The sequence below is a fragment of the Phoca vitulina genome, unplaced genomic scaffold, assembly GCF_004348235.1.
Source record: "Phoca vitulina isolate PV1807 unplaced genomic scaffold, GSC_HSeal_1.0 scaffold27, whole genome shotgun sequence".
Taxonomy (NCBI): Eukaryota; Metazoa; Chordata; class Mammalia; order Carnivora; family Phocidae; genus Phoca; species Phoca vitulina.
In genome coordinates, this window is record NW_022589730.1 from 19629537 (window position 1) to 19653392 (window position 23856).

The 23856-nt window shown below is 39.9% G+C and overlaps 1 protein-coding gene across 34 annotated transcripts in view; it reads left to right on the top strand.

Annotated features, from left to right (window-relative positions):
* TCF4 (transcription factor 4) overlaps positions 1-23856 on the top strand; it is a 349872-nt gene that overhangs the window by 314003 nt on the left and 12013 nt on the right. For 27 of the 34 annotated variants that reach the window (XM_032422851.1, XM_032422840.1, XM_032422848.1 and 24 more), the window contains 2 exons: positions 1724-1800; positions 4542-4745. In XM_032422851.1, coding sequence (XP_032278742.1) covers positions 1724-1800; positions 4542-4745 — 281 coding nt within the window. The remainder of the gene's footprint in view (positions 1-1723; positions 1801-4541; positions 4746-23856) is intronic. The other 7 variants (XM_032422846.1, XM_032422866.1, XM_032422842.1 and 4 more) reach the window with 1 other exon arrangement.

Genomic DNA, 23856 nt, shown 5'->3' on the forward strand with positions numbered 1-23856 from the left:
AATTGAAACTGAAAGGACACAGACATGATATTAAGAAGATAATGGAACAGTGTTAAACATTCCCCGTGACAGAAAAGAAAGGGAAAGTCCAGAAGTGTTATCCACTCCTGAGTCAGTATTCTACTGATAGGCTCTGGGACATGATCACCAGTGTCAACGTCCCGAGCCAGAGAGAGCCCAGTGAGGCAGGGGGTGAGGGAGTCTGAGCAGGGAGAACTCCAAGTTCCCCATTTCAAACAAAGCATCTCTAATTTCATCTATTTTATCACTTGGGGGAAAAAAATCTCGGGTCTAATAAAGTTTGAGAACAACGATTTTGGTCTGGCACTCTAATGTTACAGATGAGCATACCAAGGCCCGGAAAGGGTACGTGACTTGCTGAGGCAGGGTGAGCATCAGTACCAGCACTCCGGCGAGAATCCGGTGCTCACCATCCTGCCGCTCCATTTCTAGGTTAATGATGGGAACATTAGGATGCACAAGTCATTCCAGAAAACGCCACAAACACCCAAAACCTGAACAGCATCGTCTGGGTGGGAGACGCAGAAACAAGGCCAATTTTGGGGTCCAGCTAATGCACCATGAAAGACCCCATATTAGGAAGAGAGAACTTTACGAAGATGTAAACATGGGGATAAATTGCTATTTTCCCACTGAAAGTAGCTGGCTCTGTCCATATTCGGTCACTACAAGTAATTGAACAAAATATCCTACTTTTATGTAGCATAAGAATACACATCCATGCACACCCAGAAATGACAGGAAGAAGGGATTTTTTTAAATGCTAACCATGTCAGGGCATGAGATTACAATGAGGTCACAGATATTTTTTTCCTTTCTTGAATTATTTCTTAGTTTCCACACAGAGTATGCATTACTTTAAATTTAAAAGTGGTTTTTATTTTGTAGGTTAGACATGTAATATTTATTGTAGCAGGAATCAAGTTTAGCGGATCACAAAATAATTATTTTCTTCAGAAGAAACCACTTACTTATTACTGTTGTTATATTGAGTTTTTAAATTTCCAGTTTAGTGGAGCGCTGCCAACTAATCTTATTCCCTTAAAAAGTTTGGAAGGCTTATCCCTTTTTAAGGATCATTTTTAAAACAAGTAGCAATGCTGTTTTTCATTGGTGAGAGAATTTTGGTTTCACAAACTGGCCTTGCATGAAGGTGTAACAAAATCCCCCTTTGCTTTCTTAAAAGTGCCTTGACTATGTAGTATCTCTTTTCTTCAGGAGGAACCCTTCCTTGGCTAAATTCAGAACCAATTAAATGTTCCCTTTTGAGGGGCGCCTGGGTGGCTCAGTCGTTAAGCGTCTGCCTTCGACTCAGGTCATGATCCCAGGGTCCTGGGATCGAGCCCCGCATCGGGCTCCCTGCTCAGTGGGAGGCCTGCTTTTCCCTCTTCCACTCCCCCTGCTTGTGTTCCCTCTCTCACTGTGTCTCTCTCATATAAATAAGTAAAATCTTTAAAAAATAAATAAATAAAATAAATGTTCCCTTTTGGGAGGAAGCCTGAGAGAATTCCGAGTCTACATCAAGTTTGAAATTGAAAATGTTTTCCTTGTCCCAAAATTCTTGTATGGGAAGTTTACATGTATTTATCTTAATTGTCCAAATGAAAATAAGCATTGCTATTTCTAAAAGAACTGTTTAAAATATCTGCGAGATGGTTTTCAGATTATATAGATCTCATTGCAATCTCCATTTTACTATCAGCAGGCACAGCTGTTTGGTCTAGAAATGGAGGACAGGCCTCATCATCTCCTAATTATGAAGGACCCTTACACTCTTTGGTAAGTCTCATCTGTTAATCTCTCCTCTAGCCATTTGGTGACCATGTTTCTCTTTTTGCATCTGGTTAACTCTCTAAGATTCTTATTTCACTAACAGAAACTTTAGATTTATGTTAAGCATACAAGTTTGGTTAGAGCCAGAGTTATTAGACTATTATTTATTCCTGTTTGTAGATTATAACCCAGATACTACTACAATGTAAGCCCCAGGGCTCCAAATACCTAAGACCAGGTAAGAGATTAAAAATCTTGGAAAGATAGCGGCATCCGCCGCATCTTTGGGAAGGGTCCCTGTCAATGAGTTAATAATTTCCTGATATAATAGCGCTGGAGTTCCAGCCAAGCTGCATAGCTGGAACACTTGAAGATTCAATATACCTCTGCTTTACTTTCCAGAGTGGCAGGCTTATAGGCGTTCTCCTCTTGACCTCTGAATAAGAAGCCTACTGTCTGTTTCCTCATTCACTTTGGTTCTCCTAGAAATCTAGTAACATCATTAAATGTCTGTTCTTCCAGTGGCAAATAGCTGAAAATTTCCATGGGTATAATTAATATTACAAACACTCCCATGATGATTCAGTGTCTGACACTCTAGTCTTTGTCAACTCATGGTGGATGTGGCTGGAAATGTGCATGAAATCACACTGCTCTGGGCGGCCTTTGGTCAGTGTATGAATCAAATGGGGAGAAGTGGCAACAAGGAACTCTGAAACCCTTCAGGGGTGGGTTTCACTCTTTTCCTCCCTATTTTGAGATAGAACATGGAAGAGGCATCAGTTGATCCGTCTATCTAACTTAATGTCTTGTCAGCAGCTCAGAATTTCCTTTCTTCCCTTCTGGCTTACTGTTTGAATTAAGGAAAATCTAAAAATGGAAATATGAAGGTGGATTTCCCCCTTGGTTGTGGTCTTCCTTGCTGTAGTGTGGGATCATCAAGCTATGCATTTTAGCCACAAAAGGCAACCACAGGGTAAGAGAAGGTATGCGCTACCTGCCTTGCCTACATTAATTAATTAATCTGCAGCCCACATCCAGATAATCCATAGTTGTTCTAAGTGTTTACCTGCATCAGTTATTCTCTGGGACCCATCTATCAAAACTAGGTTATGTCCAACTATAGAACCATAAAGACTCGGTTTATAGTTATGAACTATAGCTTTAGTTCTCTAAATACTCAACACTCACAAGGGGATTCGCAAGCAGAAACTACTCTCTCCACCAGGAAGCTGTGAGCCAGAAAGGGAGATAAGCACACGTATTACTTCTTTTCAGTGCTCACATTCACACTTGGAAGTATATCTTATCGTTCCCATTTTTTATAAATTATGACGTATAGACTCAAAGAAGTTTAGTACCTTTTCAAAGATTTCATAAGTAGCAGCGAGGAATCTAGGGAAGGTCCCTTAACAACAAAGCCCACCAAATCAGAATGTTCTGTACCATAGACTAACTGTATTAGACATACATTCCTTCTGTCAGTACAGAATAATTAGAAATTGTTATTCTCATGCAGCAGAGCTGGTACATCTGGTTACACAGCCCATTGGAAATCACAGTAGGCTGTAGCATGATCTAGTCCAAAGAGGCACTAGATTTGAAGTCCAAAGACTTAGATTCAATCCTAACTGTACCATTTCCTGGCATTGTGACACCAGGTAATTAATACTTAAGTTCTTTGAGCCTCATTTGCACGTCTATATGGAAGGGATATCATGTCTTCCCTGCTTGCCTTACACATGGAGAATGAAGATCCAGTGAAATGGCGTATTTGAAAATGCACACTAGAGAGTGGTGTGCAGATGTTTACTTGCTATCATTATTGATCATACTGCAAAAAGTGAATACACATCTACATGTCCTTTTTCTTCACCAAAAACTATAGTATAGACCTTATCTAGTTGCAGAAAACAGGATCCCAGTGGCGGGGATGAAAAAAAAAGGTCAGTTGGTTTTGAATTGTATAATTTAATTATATAAGGTAGTGAATTTTATACAGAGTAAGGGCTTTGAAGTCATTTGAAGCCCCTGGTGAACAGTTAATTCGTGACTTTGTGATTCTTCAGTCTTGAGATCTCATACCGCTTTGGTTGGCATAGTTTTTGTAATGTTTTTTTCCGTATCCGTTTTGAGTTCCCAGTCCTCTCTACACACAAGGACAAGCTGGTGATAATAGATAGAAGGCAAGAAACAATGGTAAAAATAGATAGCACTCAATAAGAAACTATAGTCTGCATGTATTTACCTGTCCTTGACTTGATGCATAGCACTGTATCATATGCTACAGAAAAGATGAAGGAAATAGGCCTCCAAGAAGATAATGAAAATAATTTAATTGGGAAACTATAAATGCATCATCTTCCCATTGTTAATTTTTTGAAAATTTTAATCAATATCCGCTAGAATGTTTCTTAAATTCTATAGATTTTTTTTTCTGAAGTAAATCTAAATTCTCTTTCAAGCTAGTTCAATACAGTATAGCATATGTACATTATAATGTCGAGAAGAATTACAAAATATACTTTGTTCATGAAAAATAACACTATGATATACCATTAACATTTTTCACTACTTTCTTGGGAAGGTCGCTGTTTATTTTTATTATTGATTCAAGGAAATAAATTGTATTGGAAACATATATTCAGAAACTCAAAGTATGATTTGTGCCAACTCAAGTTTTACTTCTGTAACCTATGCATGCATTTCAAACTAAATCAAATTTCACAACATTTATTAACCAACAGCAAAGCCGAATTGAAGATCGCTTAGAAAGACTGGATGATGCTATTCACGTTCTCCGGAATCATGCAGTGGGCCCATCCACAGCTATGCCTGGTGGTCATGGGGACATGCATGGAATCATTGGACCTTCTCATAATGGAGCAATGGGTGGTCTGGGCTCAGGGTATGGAACTGGTCTTCTTTCAGCCAACAGACATTCACTCATGGTAAGTGATGAAATTTGTAGACTCTTCAGTTACTGCATAGAATTAGAATTTCAAGTATAAATACCACTGCTGCTGTTTTTTTCTTTTTTAAACAGCTTTATTGAGATATATACTTCACTTACCTGCATTTCACCCATTTACAAGTTTACAATTCCTTGTGTTTGAGTATGTTCACAGTGTTATGCAATCATCACCACAGTCTAATTTTAGGACGTTTTACCCCCTGAAAAAAGGAGAGAAATCCCCACGCCAGTAGCAGTTACACTCCATTTTTCCCTCTCCCTGGACCTTGGCAATGACTGTGTTCTGTCTCTATAATTTGCCTCTCTTAGATATTTCCTAACCCTGGAATCAGACAATATGTGATGGTCTTTTCTGACTAGCTGGCTTCTTCCGGTTAGTGGAATGTTCTCAGGGTTTATACATATTTCATCCTATATCAGATCATCATTCCTTTTTATTGCCAAACATAGGGATACATTATATTTATCCATTCACCAGGTGATGGATATTTGGGTTATTTCCACTCTTTGGCGATTATGAATAATGTTCCTATGAACATTCACGTACTGGTTTTTGGGTGGACGTGTGTTTTCATGTCACTTGAGTATATACCTAGGAGGACTTGCTGGGTCATTGCTAGTGTTTTAAATTCTTCATCTTAGTGACGTCATCTAGAGGACCCAACTTTTTTGTACATGTTACATTACTGGCATTTCAGATATGAGTAGGTTAAGTTTTTATTATTATCAAAGAATCCAAATCAATGTCTTTTGATTCTGAGTGTGGGAGGTAGAAATATGTGGTGTGTTTATCTGCCTAAATATATGGTGTGGGACTGTGTGATTTAAGGATACAGTAGTTTATCACTGCCCACTTATGAATAAGTATTTATTTAAATAATATTTAAGCAGATTTGTCCATATTACAACTGAAATTTCAATTGTGCCCATTGCTTTTGGAAATGATTTGGGAATGCATTCCCCTTTTTTGGTGATTATGAAAATTCAGATTTTTTTAAGATTTATTTATTGATTTGTGGGGAGGGGAGAGCATGAGTGTGTTGGGAGGGGCAGAGGGAGAGGGAGAGAGAAACCCTAGCAGGCTCCATGCTGAGTGCTGAGCCCGATGTGGGGTTTGATCTCAAGACCCTGAGATCATGCTCTGAGCCGAAACCAAGAGTTGGAGGCTTAATGGACTGTGCCACCCAAGTGCCCCAAAATTCAGAATCTTCTTAACAAAATGTTAAGTGATGACAGTAAGGTGACCAAATGGGTGGAGAATTTATTACTAATGATTCTGTGTATTCTGCTTCTTATAAACACCTGCCTGATCAGAAACACTTTAGTGTCCTGTTTTGTACTTTGTAGGCTCTTAAAAAGTTGCTTGGATGAAGGCCTATCTTCTGTTACCAATATAGCATCTCTTGTTTACTGATGATTCGAAAAGGAGAATGCAAAATAGGCACAGGTTCTTCTGAGGCTTTTTAAGTTCTTGGTCAAGAGGATTCTTCTGTCCTCCTTTCACTTTCTCTTAATAAAAGACTGAGACTGAGAGGACCATCCTGAGTGGTGTATTATGGAAACCTGCAACCAATTTGAAGCCCAAAATACTGGTATATAAATAGAAGCAATGAACTCACTTCTAAAACGTGGAAAGATATTTCTGAATGCCAAAGCTAAATCTTTTTTTTTCTTTTTTTGCTTTTCCTTGACCTCTATCCTAAAAATTCATCATTGAGTAAAAATTGTTTGTCTATTCATGGCAGTTGCTAAGAGTTTACAAAAGGAAAATCTAGATGTTAATTTAGCTTGGCCTCAGGTAATGTGTTAAATACACTGGGGATGCATATAATATGAGGTTTTACTTTGTACAGCTCTTTTCTTTTTAAACTACAATGTTTAAACAATACTGCTTTTAATTAAGAAATCTGGCTTTATTAAAAGCCAGATCTGTGACTTATATAACCATTTCTCTATATCTGCTCTCAATCAAGAGAAAAATGGTTTAATTTCTGTAGCTGTGTTCATTTTGCATATGTTGAAGGGGCACATTGCTTCAGAGACAGTTTTTTTTTTTTCCATAAATATGTAAAGTTTGCTCTTAAATACCAGATGTAGGTTAAGTGGTTCTTTAAAATAATAAACTATACATAGATGCTTTGGGGGACTCTTTGACCTTTGGGTTGCCTCCCCCTTGAGTCTGATTCAAAGGTGGGATAGGAGGAAGGGACCAGAATCATCTCTGGAGACAGGAGGTTGGCCTGACCTGGCTGGAGTGAGTGGAAAGAGGGGGAGAATGGAGCAGAGCAAAAGGAGGAGGGAAATAATCGGCCAATATTACACAGAAACGTTTTTGATTTGGTTTTGAAAACGCTCTGCAGAAGCCATAAAGCTGCTAGTTTTGCTGAGGAGGAAGAGTTCCTATTCCCTCCTCTGAAGGCATTTATAATCCAATCAGGGATGACTGCAGAGCCGACCAGGTGATAGAGTAACCCCAAAGCTGTGGTGTGGTAACAACCTGCCGCCCTCGAAACCCAGTGAGAGGTATTTCTGTCTTTCTCCTTTCTTCCCAGAAATACCCAGCAGGTTCCACAGAGTCTGAGCTTTCCCAGCCTGAAACCCTAACGTGTGTGAGAGATGGGCTTGTCATTTCTTTCCTTGTGCAAACTGGTATGAATTTTCAAACAAAAACAGAAGAACAAAGGAAATAGTTTTTGAATTTAGTCAGTCTGAAGTTAGCCTTTGACCATTTGATACATTCCACAATAAAAAGGAAGTTGAAGGGGAAGAAGAAAAAAAACCCACCCCCCTTCCCCCTGAACAACAACAACAACAAAAAAAATTCAAGGAGGATACTGGTAATGTTTTCCACATTTGAATTTTAATACATGAAACAGGCTATAAAACTCAGGCCAGCTGCAGTAAATAAAGTAGCAGTGGGAGGTATGCACCGGAAACTTCGCTGCAGAGAACACTGGTGGGTGTTTCTTTCCAACTACACACCTTCGTTCGTTGTTCTGGAGTAGAAGCCAGTTTTAGTAACTTAAGACCCATCCCAGGGCTAGTTTTGTTCTGAGCAAATCTCCTTTATAAGTCCCTTAATAATTCCTCCTGATTAAAGAATAGACAGCTTTGAATCCTCTTGACCTCCCTCCTCTTCTTGCTTCTTCTCTCCCCGCCTTCCAAAAATCAAAACAAAATGGCTTGATAACTTGGAAGATGATATAAGCATTTCTTTCTGCAGCAGCTTGAAATCGTGGTGGGGAAAACTGGTTCTGCCTCGGCTGTTATGTTATCTCATTTAATTGCTAACATATTGTACTTAGCTTTTGATTCATAAAATGTTTTCCTTGGAGTTCTGAAGTAGGTCTTCAGTGATTTACTAAGTATTAGTGTAATGAAAGGGATTTTTTTCACAGCAGCGTGGCTCATAATACTAGCGTGAATGTTGTAGACTTGCAGGCTTTCTAGATGCTATTTGGCCATGCTCTTTCCTGCCCAGAAACCTTCACTGGCTTTCCATTATCTACAAAATAAAGACCAATGTCTTAATCCAGTTGATTAAGCCCCATTACCATTTACCAAAAGCCTTATGTTTAGCTATTCCAATATGTCAAAATTCTTCCAGCAAGACCAGTCTGTGCAGATTACCAGAATTTGCCCTTTACATTCTCATTAGGTAGTTCTTCCATGTCTATCGGTCTTGGCTTGCCCTACCCCCTTCCCTCTGTCCATCTCATTCCCACCACTCTCAAGGTTCAGACTCAAATTCTGCCTCTTCCAGGAAGCCTTCCCTTGCTGCCTTCCGCTGTGATAGTCCATTTTCTTTTCTACTTTCCAGAGCTCTGTGAATCACACTGTTAGCTACATATTTTTCTTTCTTTTTTTAAAAAGATTTTATTTATTTATTTGACACAGAGAGAGCACAAGCAGAGGGAGTGGGAGAGGGAGAAGCAGGCTCCCTGCTCAAGCCCGATGCGGGACTCGATTCCAGGACCCTGGGATCCTGACCTGAGCCGAAGGCAGACGCTTAACTGACTGAGCCACCCAGGCACCCGGCTACATATTTTTCTTACCCAGTCATGCAAAACTATGTATCTTTTGTAGGCCTGACTTTGGCCTTATCACCTATATTATAAATCCTTGGTTACTACGTATTACATTAGGTGCTCCGTGAATATTACCTCAGGCGGTCTTCGCAGGAGCCCTTTGAGGAGGATAGTGATGTCCAGTGTAGGGGTTGGTCAGATGGGCCTTATTGGGTTTTTGAGGAGGCTCAAGTCCCGAAGCCAACTTGAAACCCAGGGACAATGCCTCCACGTTCCACACTCTTTGTTTACTACCACTAGCGCTCCCCAGAGATTAGCTCTAGCTGCACCTTTCCAGGTAAGAGCTTGTGATTTTCAGATCTTGATAAATGCTCCTTGATGAAAGAATTTCCAGGCATCCCATGGCCAAGTTCCCAGGGCAGCTCTTTACCAAATGCAGAGGTAAAGAATTTTTCCTCCAGTGCAGTGGTATGCTAGATTAAAACCCTCACTGTCTAAACACTTATTCTTAAATCAGCATTTCTGGGCTAAGTGGCATGAGGTGTAAACTCTCCTTACTAGGGTCATGAAGTAGTAAATTTTAAATTATTTTTCTTACCCAAACCACCCACGTTTCCGACAGACTCAAAGCAGAAATCTCTGAATGTGGGAGAATAAGGAAACAGGTGGGTTTGTCACTAAGCTAATTAGACACTCTTACCCAGATATAACCCCCATGTGCCTCAGATACCTCCGTGGTTAATCCTGATATTAAATCATTAGGTTTTTATAAATTATTGAAATGACAGTTTTCTGTCATTTATTTATTCAGAAAATAGTTCTCTCCAGTGTTCACTCAGTATTCCGATCCACAGATGAGACCTGAAAGCAAGCCTTTCAGATGACCTCATCTCCTCTTTTAACTGAATAAGAACAAAACCCACATCAAAAATGTCTTCATGTGACTCTGTATGTGCTTCTGATTACTTGCTAGTACAGTCGGCAACGAAGGGATCATTTAGCTCAAAATCTCCTTCACTATTAATATATAAAATCAGTGTGGTTCCTAGAGCCTTTTTGCTTAAAGTCCATTTATTCATTTCCAAAAATATTTATCAAGAGTGGTTACCAAATGCCAGGCTCCGTGCTAACACGTGGTCTCTGCTCCCAAGGGTTTCACAGTTTAGGAGGAAAAGACACATATTTAAAAACAAATTGCTACAGCCCTACAGCAAGCCCCATCAGAGAGCAGGGATGCAGCTCTGTTACCTGGGAGGGAGGGGTGCATTGTCACTGGGTAGAAGAGCAGGGATTGCCTAGGGATCTGGTTGCTCTAGTTGCCTTAGGGGTGGAGGAACCCTGTAGAACTCCCCACCCAACCCGTCCTCCACAGTAACCCTGAGACCCCCTCCTAGAACCCCCAGGTAGGGGTGTGGCACACATTTCAGAAACCACGCATTTCAACTTGAAAAAGAGAAGAAAAAAAAAGAAAGAAGGCGGCAAAAAAAGAAAGAAAGAAACCATGCATTAAAGATATAAGCCAGTCCTAGCCCACTTTCCCTCTGTTCATAACATTTTTAATTTGGGTTAAAAAGAATTTATCAGAAGAAAATTCATTAGGTGATAAAGCACCTTTTTTTATTTAACTGACATTTGAACAGATGAGAACTTTTACCACGTATGGCCTCATAAGATAACAACTTAACTTAGTTTTGCTTTCATGGTTCTTAAGAGAGTTGGGACCATTGAATTCTAGATTCTAAAAGCACCCCAGAAGTCATTTAGCCCGTGGCCCTTATTTTACTCCTGAAGCCCGAGGCCCAGAAAGGGGAAGTGACCCAAGCATGGACGCCCACAGGTTAATGGCCAAGCTCGCATAGAAACCAGACAAGGAGAGCAGCACTCTTTGTACTAAATACCGCACTGCCGCGGTGAGCTTCCTCTCTAACCCAATACCGTAGCAATTTCAAAACTGTGGCTGATATTACAAACCTTTTCATCACTGACTGAAACTAATGAAACCCAAGAAAAAAATGATTTTTGTTTTTTATTGAAGTATAATTAACATACCATGTTATCTTAGTTTAGGTGTATAACATATTGATTCAACAAGTCTGTGCATTACTCAGTACTCACCATGATAGAAACCCAAGGCCCTTCTTTAGTTGTTCCTTGGCTTCATGCAACAGGAAAGAGTCATGGGCAGGGATGTGATATCTTGGGGAGCATTTACTGGAATATGTAGTCATGAGAGTGGCAGAAGTCAGAAGAATCTGTTTCAACGAAGGTCTGACCCATAGAGGTCTTCAATTTTCCTCCTCTTACATTTTCACAGAGTTTGACTCCATAAAGTCTCATGTATATTTGAGCAGATGCTGCGTTTCTAAGCAGTTATTACTGTAGAATCTCCAGGATCTTAGCTATCCTGTCTATCCAAATCCCCCAAAATCCCCTGCCAAGCAGTCAACAAGCCTCTACCAGCCCCCTTCCCTCCAAAGATAAGTAGCTCTAAATGACCACAAAGCCCATTTCTATCAAATGTTGGGAAATTCTTCTTTATGACCAGCCCAAATTTACTTCTCTGTGCAGTCCTCATTTTTCTGCCCACTGAAGTTACCACTAAGTCAACCCAACAAATACTTCAGAAACTTACAGTTCTTTGACAACAGTCTACTCAGTGTTTTTTCCTCTGGGCTAGATATTTATATCTTCAAATATTTACCACCACCACCCCCCATGAAAGTTTTGATTTTATGACTTTCCAGTGCATTCTCCCTAGTTTAAAAGGAATGCTTTCTTCTTCAAGGACCTTTTCGCATGTAGAGTCTCAAACTGAACTGAGTGCTCAAGGAATCATCAGGGTGGACACGGGTGGATCTATTACTAAACCCATTCAATATGTTGTATCTTCACCTAAAGGCCTCCTAGCAAGATCCTATTAGCCATTTTTGACGCCTTCATCATCCTGCTGGCAGATTTTGAATTTATAATCAGCTGAAATCCATCAGCCACACGCATCTCAACTACCCTTGTGTAGTTTGTGTTGTACCAGTACAAAACTTCACGTTATGCCTTTGTGGATTTTTGTGGGGGTTTTTTTGTTGTTGTTTTGTTGTTTTGTGGTTTTTCTATGCCTGTGAATTTCATACTTCAGCCTTCAGTCTGTTTCCATCGGAAGCTCTTCTTTAGATCCTCATTCGGTCACGTACTCTGCCGGCTCTGTCCTCGGTAACTTTGATGGGTGCCGTTATTGCCCTGAGCAAAGCCACGAATAAAAATGTTAGCTAAGGAGGACACAGAGCAGAAGGCCTGAGGCTCAAGGCTACAGACATTCTCTCGACACTTACATCGTCCCCTGCCTTTGGGTTTAATATTTCAACCAGTTATGTTCAACTAATTTTACTCTCCTGCTGTCTGCCTTCTCTCATTTTGTCCTTAGCATTATCACAAGACACCAGACATGTGGCATTCCCACGAATGAGGAAGTGAGGTTTGTCCACAAAGACTTGTTCTTAGTGGAACCAAACGGAGTTTGAGAGGTCATTGCCTCCCTTTCAGAGCACTTCGAAACTATCTTTTAAATAGCCTGTTATAGAATTTCACTCAAGATCTTAGTCATCTCCAACATCTTTCTATAGCTACTATATGGAAACCAATGTAGGTTTCTGTCTTTGATGAGGCTATTTGCCTATCTCTAGTGTTTCACCATCTATCCTAATCTCCACAATTGTATTTCTGAGAGCAGATTAGCAGTCTCAACTGAAAGATTTTTTTAATCTATATCAATAGTGTACTTTATTTTAAAAAAACTTAAGGAAAAAAAGACAGAGAGGATAAAGAACTTGAAGAAATTCTTTTTATTTTATTTTTTTATATTTTTTTTAAGATTTATTTGACAGAGAGAGAGAGACAGCGAGAGAGGGAGTACAAGCAAGGGGAGTGGGAGGGGGAGAAGCAGGCTTCCCGCTGAGCAGGGAGCCCGATGCGGGGCTTGATCCCAGGACCCTGGGATCATGACCTGAGCCGAAGGCAGACGCTTAACAACTGAGCCACCCAGGCGCCCCTCTTTTTATTTTTTAAAACTTTTCCTAGCCTTTGGAGATATTCTTGACATCAAACATATATAAGCTTAAGGTGTACAACCTGATGATTTAATGCATGTGAATATTGCAAAATGATCACCACAGTAAGATTAGTGGACACCTCCATTCTCTCACAAATTACCTTTTTTTGTGTGCCTGGTGATAACATTTTTTAAGATCTACTCTTAATAACTTCCAAATATATAATAAAATTTTGTTAATTACTATCCCCCTGCTGTACATTCGATCCCAGAGTCTATTCACTTTATAGCATTTCCCCCAGTTATTACCATTCTACTCTCTTATTTCTTTATTTTTTTTTAAAGATTCTACATATAACATATGAGAACATGCAGTATTTGTCTTTTTCTGTCTGACTTAAAGAAATTCTCTTAACTATGGATTAGGTACAACAGCTTCAGAAACCTGGAGCTTACCATTTGATATTTCTGCATTCACTCAAATGAAAGTCAAGAGGTTTTAAATACAAGCATAGCAGTGAGACCACTTATGCTCCATTGACAATCCCTGGGACAAGTGGTTAGGACATGATGCATGCCCAGATCCCATAGCAGTGGGTCCAAACTAGGTATATCCCCTTCTTCCCCCCCACCCCCCAAATACCTATTTTACTCAAAACAGGCCCTGTGACCTGGAAACAAGGCTGTCAATCTGCGTAGGATCATCAAACCCAAGACTTCCTTTCTCCACTTCTAGGACAAAACAAGCCTAGTTCCCTAATTTTTTCCCCCTAAAGTATGTGTTTAGTACCCTGGTGTCATGAACTTTAAATAAATAAAAACAAAAACTGGTTGTTTTCCCCACTTTCAAAATATAAAAGCATATTTAAAATGCTTTGGCCTCATCGTATTTTTACTTGGCTTTCTTCTGAAATAATAGAGGAAAAAGCAGGTAGATGCTTTTAATAGCTATAGTCACTGTCATATTTTTTTTATTGAACTCTTACTGGGGACAAGGACACAATCTAAACTGTCCATGGTTTAGAAAAGGCACAACCCTTGCATTTTAAAAAGGTGGTATTATCCTTGTTTTCTCAAGAAAGCAGATTTTCGGGGACGGGGGGAAGATAATATTGTATATATTAGCAACTACACAGATGTTCATTCCCTCATTCTTGTCTTCTGTGCTTCAGATCCTTTGGGGGTTATGAAATGTGCGCGAGAGTCTCTGATCCTGTAGGCCTTTGACTCTGGGGGGCGGGGAGGAATAACCCAAGTATGTGCCTAACTGTAATGCAAGGTGGAATGATGAAGTGACCTAAGAGACAATTCAGAGAAGGAGGAACATTGTCCAGCCTTAGGAGACCTAAGGTTTCTTAAGAAAACCTTCCTGGAAAGGGTGTCATTGAGCTCATATTAATGTCTGTGTAGGATTTCAGCAGTTAGGGACGGGCTAGAAAGGGCATTGCAGAGGTATCAAATAAAGTGATTAAAAACATGTGCAGAAAATAAAGGATCTTCTGTGCCCAAATCTTCTGATGATACGGGACCATGCAGCACCAGCCGGGCCGCCTTGGGTGGAAAGCCCCTCCTCGAAGCACAGCAGCTCCAACAATTGGCTCAAATATTTCACATGAGAGTCCACAGGAAGAGCGAGTTTTCATGTATATTTTTTTACATCCAAATTAAATTAACTCATGGAATTTTCCACCCTTAGGAATTAAAGTAGCAGCTCATGAAGTAATTCAGTTATGTCATTCATACCAAAACAGAAAATTCTGGAGCAACTTGGCACTGTTTAAAAGCCAAGACTAAGCCTTGGCCATTTTATATTTTTTCAAAATCTGTGGTCGTTGTGTTATTTTAACTTTTATTGTGGCTGTAAATTTTTCAAATCAAAAGTATCTTAATTGCTTAGAAAATAGAAGTGTAAAATGGGTTCAAAATAAGAAGAGGGTTTAGGCAAAGCAGCTCTAAGAGGGAAAACCTAAAAAAAAAATAAAAAAATTTTTAAAAAGCTTGAACATCGCATTTCTGAAACACGAGGATTCTACCTAATTGGCTGACATTCACAGTTGTGCATAATTATAGCTTCCTCTACATCCATAAATCATCTTACAACCAGAAAGTTGAGTTTAACCGAAGGTTCTGTCCAATATTAGTTAAATGACATCTTTGGGGTAGCACTGTCCTGATACAATAAACACATTCATTTCCAAGCAGTTAATTGGACACACCGTCAAAAACCAGGGTATCAAGTTTCCACGTTTTAATTTCACGTTTGCCTTCTCCCCGGCTTCTGCACCCGTGTGTTGTTTGGAGCCGAAAGTGTGTGAAAGTTATTGGGAGAATGGTAGTCTCTGGGTAATGTTTCTGTGAACTGCCCAAATTCTTCCCCCTGTAGTCTAGATGGGAAACAGCTGGTTTTTGTTTAAAAAGCTGTTTTGTGAAATGTCTGAATCTTGAGGTGTAGAACTGAGGTCACCAGTAAAAGCAGGTGCTCGAGAACAAGTGAGAATGACTCTCGGGGCCGGCTGGCCCTGTAACCTTCTGCAGGGTACTTCCTAGCAGAGGAGAAGTGTTGACGTTGTCCCCTCGATTTAGCACACAAACAGATAGAAGTAAGTAATCGCATTAGCGATGCTATTAGGAATTGAGTATCTTTGAACATAGCCAGCCCTTGAGTGAATAATTAGCTCAGCCTGAAAGAAACCAAAATGGTTATTTCCCTCACAAGGCTTCAGACACAAAGGTCCAAGACTTTAGCTTCCTTTAGATGTTAGAAGTGCTTGAATTTCCTCTTTAAATACACCCACAGTAAAAGAACTACAATTTCAAGTAAGTAGTACCATAACTGAGGATGTCATCCAACTCTATGGATGCAATCTAAGGGAGAAAAGAGACCTGCATTGGCAAGACCAGTACCAGGGCAGTTTTGAAAAAGGCAAGAAACATGTGGAATCACTAAAGTCCAGTGCACGTCAGATATCCACCAGTCTGAAGATGAAAGGAAACATTCTCCTCCCCTGGGAGCTGGAGGTTATTAGCAGCTGTTTATCCAGTCGGGAATAGAGATTAACATTGTAATTTTTTTTTTTTAAGAACTAGAGGAGAATTTGTTTGGGAAGTTGGCTCTTCATATCAAGTCACTGTGCATTGCCAAAAAAAACTTCCTTTCTCAGAACTCATGTACGAGAGTTGAGCAATGTTATGATTCTCTGAGAATCTCTGGATTACCAAAAGTCTATCTCCATTAAATAGAACAGAAAAGGACCGAGAAATGGATAGACGTCTGCCATCCACACATTCCCCTGAACTCTTTCGAAGTGAAACAAGCTGCTTACCTGTTCTCCAGCCTGCCTCTAAAGGGGGGTGCTCTTCCCTACCCCCACATTCTCTGCTGCCCCCCAGCTTAATCTTTACCACTTGAAGGCATACCCAAATGGATTTTGTACATGCCTACTCCTTGTAAAATGCCATTTCAGGACATACTGGGGAAGCTGTTCAGTACCGTGTAGAGCTTCAGTCTCAAAAAAACAAACAACATGGTTGAATATTGGTATTTTTCCCCCTGATTTAATGCTACTCTTAATGTCATATTCTTTTATTAAATCCTTTCTTTTGCTTTTGATCTTATTTATAGCAGAGCCACTGGTCATATGGAAACTATTATTGTATAGCTGGGAGATGAAAGACTTCACTGCAGTTAAATAAGAGTGAATCATTTGGGCCAATAATACACACATACAGTGAGGTACCATTTGTGTCCAAAATGCCCTGTGTTGTTCACTTTGTAGTAAAGCCGGTGAGGTTTATAAAGGGCTTTACAAAAATCTGCTTTTCGTCCAAAATATGTAGTCTGACAACATGAAAACACGTTAATATGCAGCCCTTAGTTGCTTCTTCATATAGCTGTAATATCAAAATAATGCCACGTCTAGATGTAAAAATAGAAACTTTGATTTAAAGTTGAGATGTTACCTCATTGATGTTAAATGTCAGTTTAAAAAAAAAATTTAATTTGTATCAAAAATTTACCCATTCTTCAGAGCCTCTCTAAAATGCCACCTCCTTGAAGAAGTCCCAGGTTTCTCAATTTGATATGGTTTCGCCCATCCTTTAAAACCCCACACAACCTTGTACTCCTTCATGGCATTCACTTTCTTTTGTCTTAAATGACCCCACCATTAAGACGTAGGAACCTGTAAGTAATAGATGTGTCTATCTTTTATTATTTCTCCTGCAAATACCTAAATAGTGCCTTTCACATAGCACACATTTTGCACATAGCACACATTTCAGAGGCATTTGTTGAATTAAATAGAATGTTCATTTTTTGATAGAAACATGCGAAATGTATATTTGACAATATCAAAAGGTTTTCGATTTCAGAAATAGTCTCACAGATACGTGCCACTTTCATCATCATTGACTATTTACGAAGCATCTCATTGTACATTTATAATATTACAATCCTATACAATGACCTGTACACCCAGTCCCTGTCCTTGGGATGCTTACATCCCAAGACACAAACAGGCTTTATGAATGGCAGCAAAACAGAGGCATTGAAGTATGTGCTCTGCCCTATCAAGCACTGTCCTTGAGTGGGTATTCATGGGGGCATCCGCAATGAACAGTCAGGGGAGAGCCCCATCCGGGCCCAGCAAGGTGGTGAGAGTGCTAAAGACCCAGACAGTCGATGAGGAGTGAGAAGAAGGGGCTCTGTGGGACTAATAAAAGAGAAGTGGTTGGTGAGTTGTGCAGAGGAAACCAGCTCTGGGAGGCAGAACAGGGAGGACTTGGCTCAAGCACCTTGCTCATATGGGAGTGAATGCAGCACATGGGGAACCATGAGTAGGTGAAGCCGGAGAGGAAGGAACTTGAAAACAGGAGGGAACTGGAATGGTCCTCTGGCATCCAGGTGAAGGACACAGATGCGCGAAGTATCGATCTTAGACTTGATCCATAGAACAATGGAAAGCTGTGCTGGAACCTTGACATGCAAGGGAACAGGTGATGGGCAGAGAATAAAGCATTCAGATGGGGAATATTTAGGAGGTGATGGGGAAGGAATGTTTCATTAGTTTAGGCTTGTTACACTTCCACTTCCTTTCCAAATATTTTACAATAAGCATGTGTTACTTGGATGATAAGAAAGGCATTAAAAAATAAAGGCCAGTTTGGGTTGTGTGGAAGCCCGCCCCATGGTTGTTCACACTCTCACAGGTATGTTTGTACTGCAGGGATTAGAACTCCCAAGTACACATCAAGTGTATCATTGTCTTTTCCTTCAGTCCAAACAAAAGAAACTGCATACCAGTAATTGCAAAATGTCACCATAATCTCTGGGCTCGATAGACTTGGTTCACTAGGCATGGATTAAGTTGAGTTCCCTACAACCTACTTACTAACCTGCTTCCCCGGGGCAGGAAGGGATGAAATGGACTCCGTGAACCACCTGCTGAGGTTCTTACTTGCTGGACTGCATCCAGTTATGGTTTCCACTGTAGGAAAGTAACATAGAGACTTGTGGGTGGAGGGTGGAGATACAGAGGAGAGAAATGAAACAGGTTTGATAGATGGAACGTACGAGTTAAGAAAAAAAAAAAAGATGAACTGAAATCAGGTAACAGCCATTTGCATCTCTTGAATTAAATCACAGAATCATTCATTTTAACCATTTTGGTGGACATTCATGGGAGTTTCGGCCTAGCTGATCACGTGACAAGTCAGGACTGCCAAGCCGGGGTCATTTACATCAAGTTTAAGTCTTCTTGAAAATTATTTTATCATCTGGAGAATAAGCATTAAAGAAATCTCCCTAGAATTGCCCAATAAGGAATTACCTTAAATTTCAGGCAAAACATAAGTGAAGCTGTGAGATTTCTGGGGGAAGAAACAGGTGTTCTCTGGAGTGAGGAAGTCTTCCCCCAACAAACATCTCCCAAGAATCAAAATCCAAAGAAAAGAATTGCATCCAGATCTGACTTTAGTGAAGAGTCCTAATGTTTATCACAGGAGTTTTTAAAAAGTCGTCTGATAAGTTTTTAAACTGAGAAATATGGAAGTGATATTTGTGGTTGAAGGGCGTCCCAGATGTTCGAGCTTGCTCGCACAAAGGAGTTGGTTATTAGAGGCGGGTCTCGTTTTCTACCGCATCTCGGTGCCTCCGGGACTGCTCCCCGCAGCATCCTTCCACTGCTGCCGTTTCGTGAACTTCCGGGTCCCCATCTGTGAGCCATTAAAGTCTGCATGGCCACTTCCCACCTCTTTAAAAGATGCACTTTTGGACTAAATGGTGTTTTGCACATTTGGGAAAATAAGTTTGCTTTCCTCTAACATGACGGAGATCTGGTGAGATAATTGAAACTGAAATCTAGCGCTCTCCAACTGTCATGTATGATTGATATTTCGTGGGGAGATTACCATTCAAACACTCAAACTGCTTTCTGTGTCACTGGGTGTCTAATGACAATTAAAGCCCATCAACTTTTCTTTTGTGTTTGTGGAAAAACAAGAAGAGAAAGAGAAGAGAGAAAAGTAAAAGTTACCAGGCCTTTTTTCTTTGTCCCATTTCCTTGTTTTGTTTCTTCTTTCTAAAAAACACCTATGTCAAAAGAAAACGTTTGAACCAGATGCCATTAATAACAAACTTTTCTTTGGCTATACCAAAAAGTTCCTGATGGCCTATCGAGTTTTGTATCAGTGTCGCTTGGTCTAGAAATTGATGACAAGTTTCCCAAAGTTCCCATCCTGCACTCTTTTAGAAGGATTATGGTAGAAGAGAAGGAACGGAGGTCTGAAAGCCGGCTTTGAAGCAGTTATCTCTGGAGATAACATTAACAAGGATTGAATAACTGCCAAATGAAATTTAATACATTTTCCCATCCATGAAATAGGCCTCTTAAATACAACAGAATAATTACTTTCACAATACTCCCTGGAAACAAAGAGAGCAGAAACACTGAATGTCTTTTTTGTTTGTGGTGTTTGTTGTGAGCTCAAGGATCAGGATAAGGATATTTACTAGGATGCTGCACGCATCTCCACATTACAGCAGCCTTGCCAACAGCCACCTAATTTGAAGCTGCATGTCTTTTAAATCTGTTTATGTTGGAGGAGTTGTGGCAAATATTAAATTTTATAATTTAGTTAGACATCTTGTCCTTGGCCATAGTTGGTAAACTATGGTGGTTTTTCCCCTGTGATAAAGAAAAATAAAATGGTTTTCATATCTATATCTATATACACACACATCTACATACATGTGGGCACACTGTCATAAACAAAAGCTCCAGGAAGTAAACCCCTTTTGTCCCTTAACTCTGCTCCCGTACACACACACACACATCCCAAATCAAATTGTTCGATGCTGTTCTAAGTTTTCTGAGCTCAAATTCTGTTTTAGTCTTCTTACTAGACATTTGCCAAGTCACTTTACTATCTCCGACCTTAGCTTTCTTCTCTGTAAAATGGAGAGTTTGGCCTAACTGGGTTCCAAGTCTCGCAAGCCCTTTTAGTCTCTATACTGTGATTGAAAAGTGCTTATAATTAATATATCAATTCTTTCCTTGGAAAGTAAGTTTATTTAAATTATGTGGTGCTTATGTGATCCAAAAGGAGTAATGTACTTCTAAAGATATTTAATTATTCCCAATGATAAATTAACCCGGGAGAATTTGAATAGCTGTGTCAGGGTTTGACTATAACTTGACCTGAGATGCAGGGTAACTTAGATACTTGTACCTAAGAGCCATGATATGGGGGGTATGATATATGGGTGGAAGGGGGGCAGCCATGCTTGGACCACATAATCTCGCCTCCTCTTTTGTAGCTCATTGAACCAGTTAATGGGGACACCTGACCCTAGAGTGGCCCATTCAAAGGATGGCCCATGTCTGCTTCAAAACGAGGAGTTCACCGTCAGATGATCTTGGCATTCTGAACTCAGAAATACTAAGACAGGGAGTTAGCAGCAGATGCAGAACCTGAAAGAATGTACTAAGAGATATGCATGAAGGGAGAGTCCAGGCTGTAGCCATGAGGGGACAGAAGCCAGAGAGATAGAGGTACCAGCGGAGGGACAAGAGAGCCTGGAATGAATGGCCCATGAGAGACAAGGAGTGGCTCCAGGTCCGAAGAGTTCTCTGGGTCTAAAACCCAAATTACAGAAATCATGATGAATGTCCTTTTACTTGAGAGACTTACTATTACTTTAAAACTGCCACACTAAATTGATCAGTGCACAAAAATGCTGCAGAGGATCACTGTAAGCTCACGAGGTCATCTAAGTTATTCACTGCCCTCTCCCTAGCAACTCCTGGAGTGACAAGCACGGACCATATTAGTAAATATTTCTTGGATTAACATATGTCAGTTAACACTTACCGACTAATTTTGAGATTTTAGTTTTGTCTTTTACATTCAGCGTGAACGTATCTAAAACCACATTGTATGTAACTAAGAAGACTATTCTTAAAGATTGCAAAAAAAAAAATTATAATCAATATTGATAAAATTAACTGCTTTTTTAGGCTGGCTTTTAACTTTAAACTATTGCTTATCTAGATGAAAACATTATCAAAATAGGGCTTTAATGAAGTATAGATTTTCTAAAAATAGGTGCCATCCTTAGAATTGATTTATGGGTTGAAGAATCTGCTTTTTTCTAGTTATATTATTACATATTTATTATTTGGAAGATGGACAAGCCCTGACCCTTGTATCTACACGTGGCTCCTCCTTCCATTTCGGAGGTATTCTAGTAGTGATGGATTGTGCTGGCCATCCTTGTCTCTTATGCGACCAGAAATAATGTTTCTGAAAGAGAAGTAAACAGGGTTAGGACAAGCTGCCTGTGGCCAAGGAAACAAAGAAAGCAAAGTTAATTCTTTGGAACATGATTCCACAGCCCCAGGCAATGGAACTGATCCTGGACAATCAGGCTCATTACCACATGGATCTGGACCCATCGTTATTCATTCATTTGGCCTGGAATGTACAAAGTTTACCAGGGAGGCCTTAAAACATCAAGAGTAGGGGCACCTGGGTGGCTCAGTCGGTTAAGTGTCTGACTCTTGGGTTTTGGCTCAGGTCATGATCTCAGGGTCGTCAGATCGAGCCCTCCGTCAGGCTCTGCGCTGGGTGGGGAGCCTGCTAAATACTCTCTCTCTCTCCCTCTCCCTCTGCCCCGGCCCACTCCCCAACCCCCGCTCACACGTATGTGTGCACGCTCTCTCTGGAAAATAAATAAATAAATCAAGAGTAACTTTGTTCCCAACTCCCTTTATGGAAAATGATTAGGTATAATATTTGAGATGACCTAAGATCTATAGAAAATAGATACAGTTAGTTGTAATATGTATGGCTAAAATCCAAATGAATATAGTTGGAACAAACATATTTATAATTCTCAAACATACTTATAATACCATTTAAGATTTTACTCTCATTGTGGAGGATTTAAAATCAAGTTCATGTGAACAAAATAGAGACAAAGAGTGCAAAGATGATCATGAATGAAGGTAGCTTGTGTTCTGAAGGTGTTTGGACCACACAGACTCTTATTTTTATGCAGTATGCAAGTGTTTTCAGATATTTTCACGTAACAGTATCTATAATTACTATGTACCTATTATGTAACAGTTGCTTTGCATATTACCTCCCTTTTCAATAAACATGGGACTCATTCTCTATAACCTGGTGTTATTTTCCCATTTGGGATTTGAATACCTTGTCCCTGGTTACACAGCTAACAAAGAAACCAGTTACAGTTAAAAATCTAGGTATTTTTGGCTCTCATTATTACATTCTTTTTACTCAGTCTTTCATAATAGTTGAGGCAAAGAAAATATAAAGATCATTGGTTGTGGGCTCTTTTTTCCTCTTGTAAAAACTAATCTGAATGTGATCTAGAAGGAAAAAAAGAAGTGCAGGATCAATATCTGAATATATTTCAAGTAAAAAGCAAAATATTAACCTTAAATTACATCATAGATGCTTACAAAGTAAGCTTGAGTGTTTTAATAGAATAATTTTAACATAAAAGGGATTTACATCTTTGCTAGTCTCAATCCTGTGGTTACCTTCAGTGATTCCAATTTAGAATCATCTTCTATGGAAATTTACCAGATTAAACCCATTGGGAATACTAATAAATACGAATCGGCGCTACGTTAATTATTTGGGTTAACATTGATTGACAAACTTAAAGAGCTACCATTTGATCAAGCCCTGTAAAATTCATCCTTACAAGTTGACATCTTAGATTGAAAGGATAATCATCGATGGAATCAGTCTTCTAAATGCACAAATATAAAAATGGCAAATCGAAACCTGAATGGAAAATAGCTATCACTCTTTTGTCTGGAACGAATATAAAAACAGACCAAGAATGAGTGAGAAATGGTTGGGGGCATCGGGTGGGCCCGACCTGCCTGGAAGTGAGAGGATGGAGCAGTGGCCTGTTGAGGGGGGGGAGCGTTACATATACGAAGGGGGCTTGCACTCGTTCCATGGAACTCCAGAAGTTGAAACTAGAGTCAGTGGGTGGAATATACAAGGAGGCCAACTTGTGATTAAAATGGAACGGGCTGCTTTAGGAGGCAATCATGGTCTCCTGACATTTGAAGCACCCACATAGAAGCGAAATAGCCACCATTCAGAACGTTCTGGGTGGCAGACAGCTCCTGGACTCTTAGCCACAGCATTCGTTTATACTTCCCGATGCTCACGAGCCTGTAAATCCTTTATATTCTTGCTATATTGTGAATCTGAGCAATTAGTATGATTTACGGGATCCCTCCCCTTCCCCCCCCCCCCCCCGTTATTTCCTTCTGCACTGTTTTGGGTTATATAATGGTGATACTTTATACTAGGTCACCTGTAGATAGCGTGTTCTTCCTTCGGTTCTGTGAATTTTATTGTTGTCGGTTCAGATTCTTATTGTTGTTGCGTTCTTTGGAAATAGTCTTTTAAAACACTTGGCAGCAAAAGAAGGAAGATTCTGCTTTGTGGGGTTTTTGTTTGGGGATTGG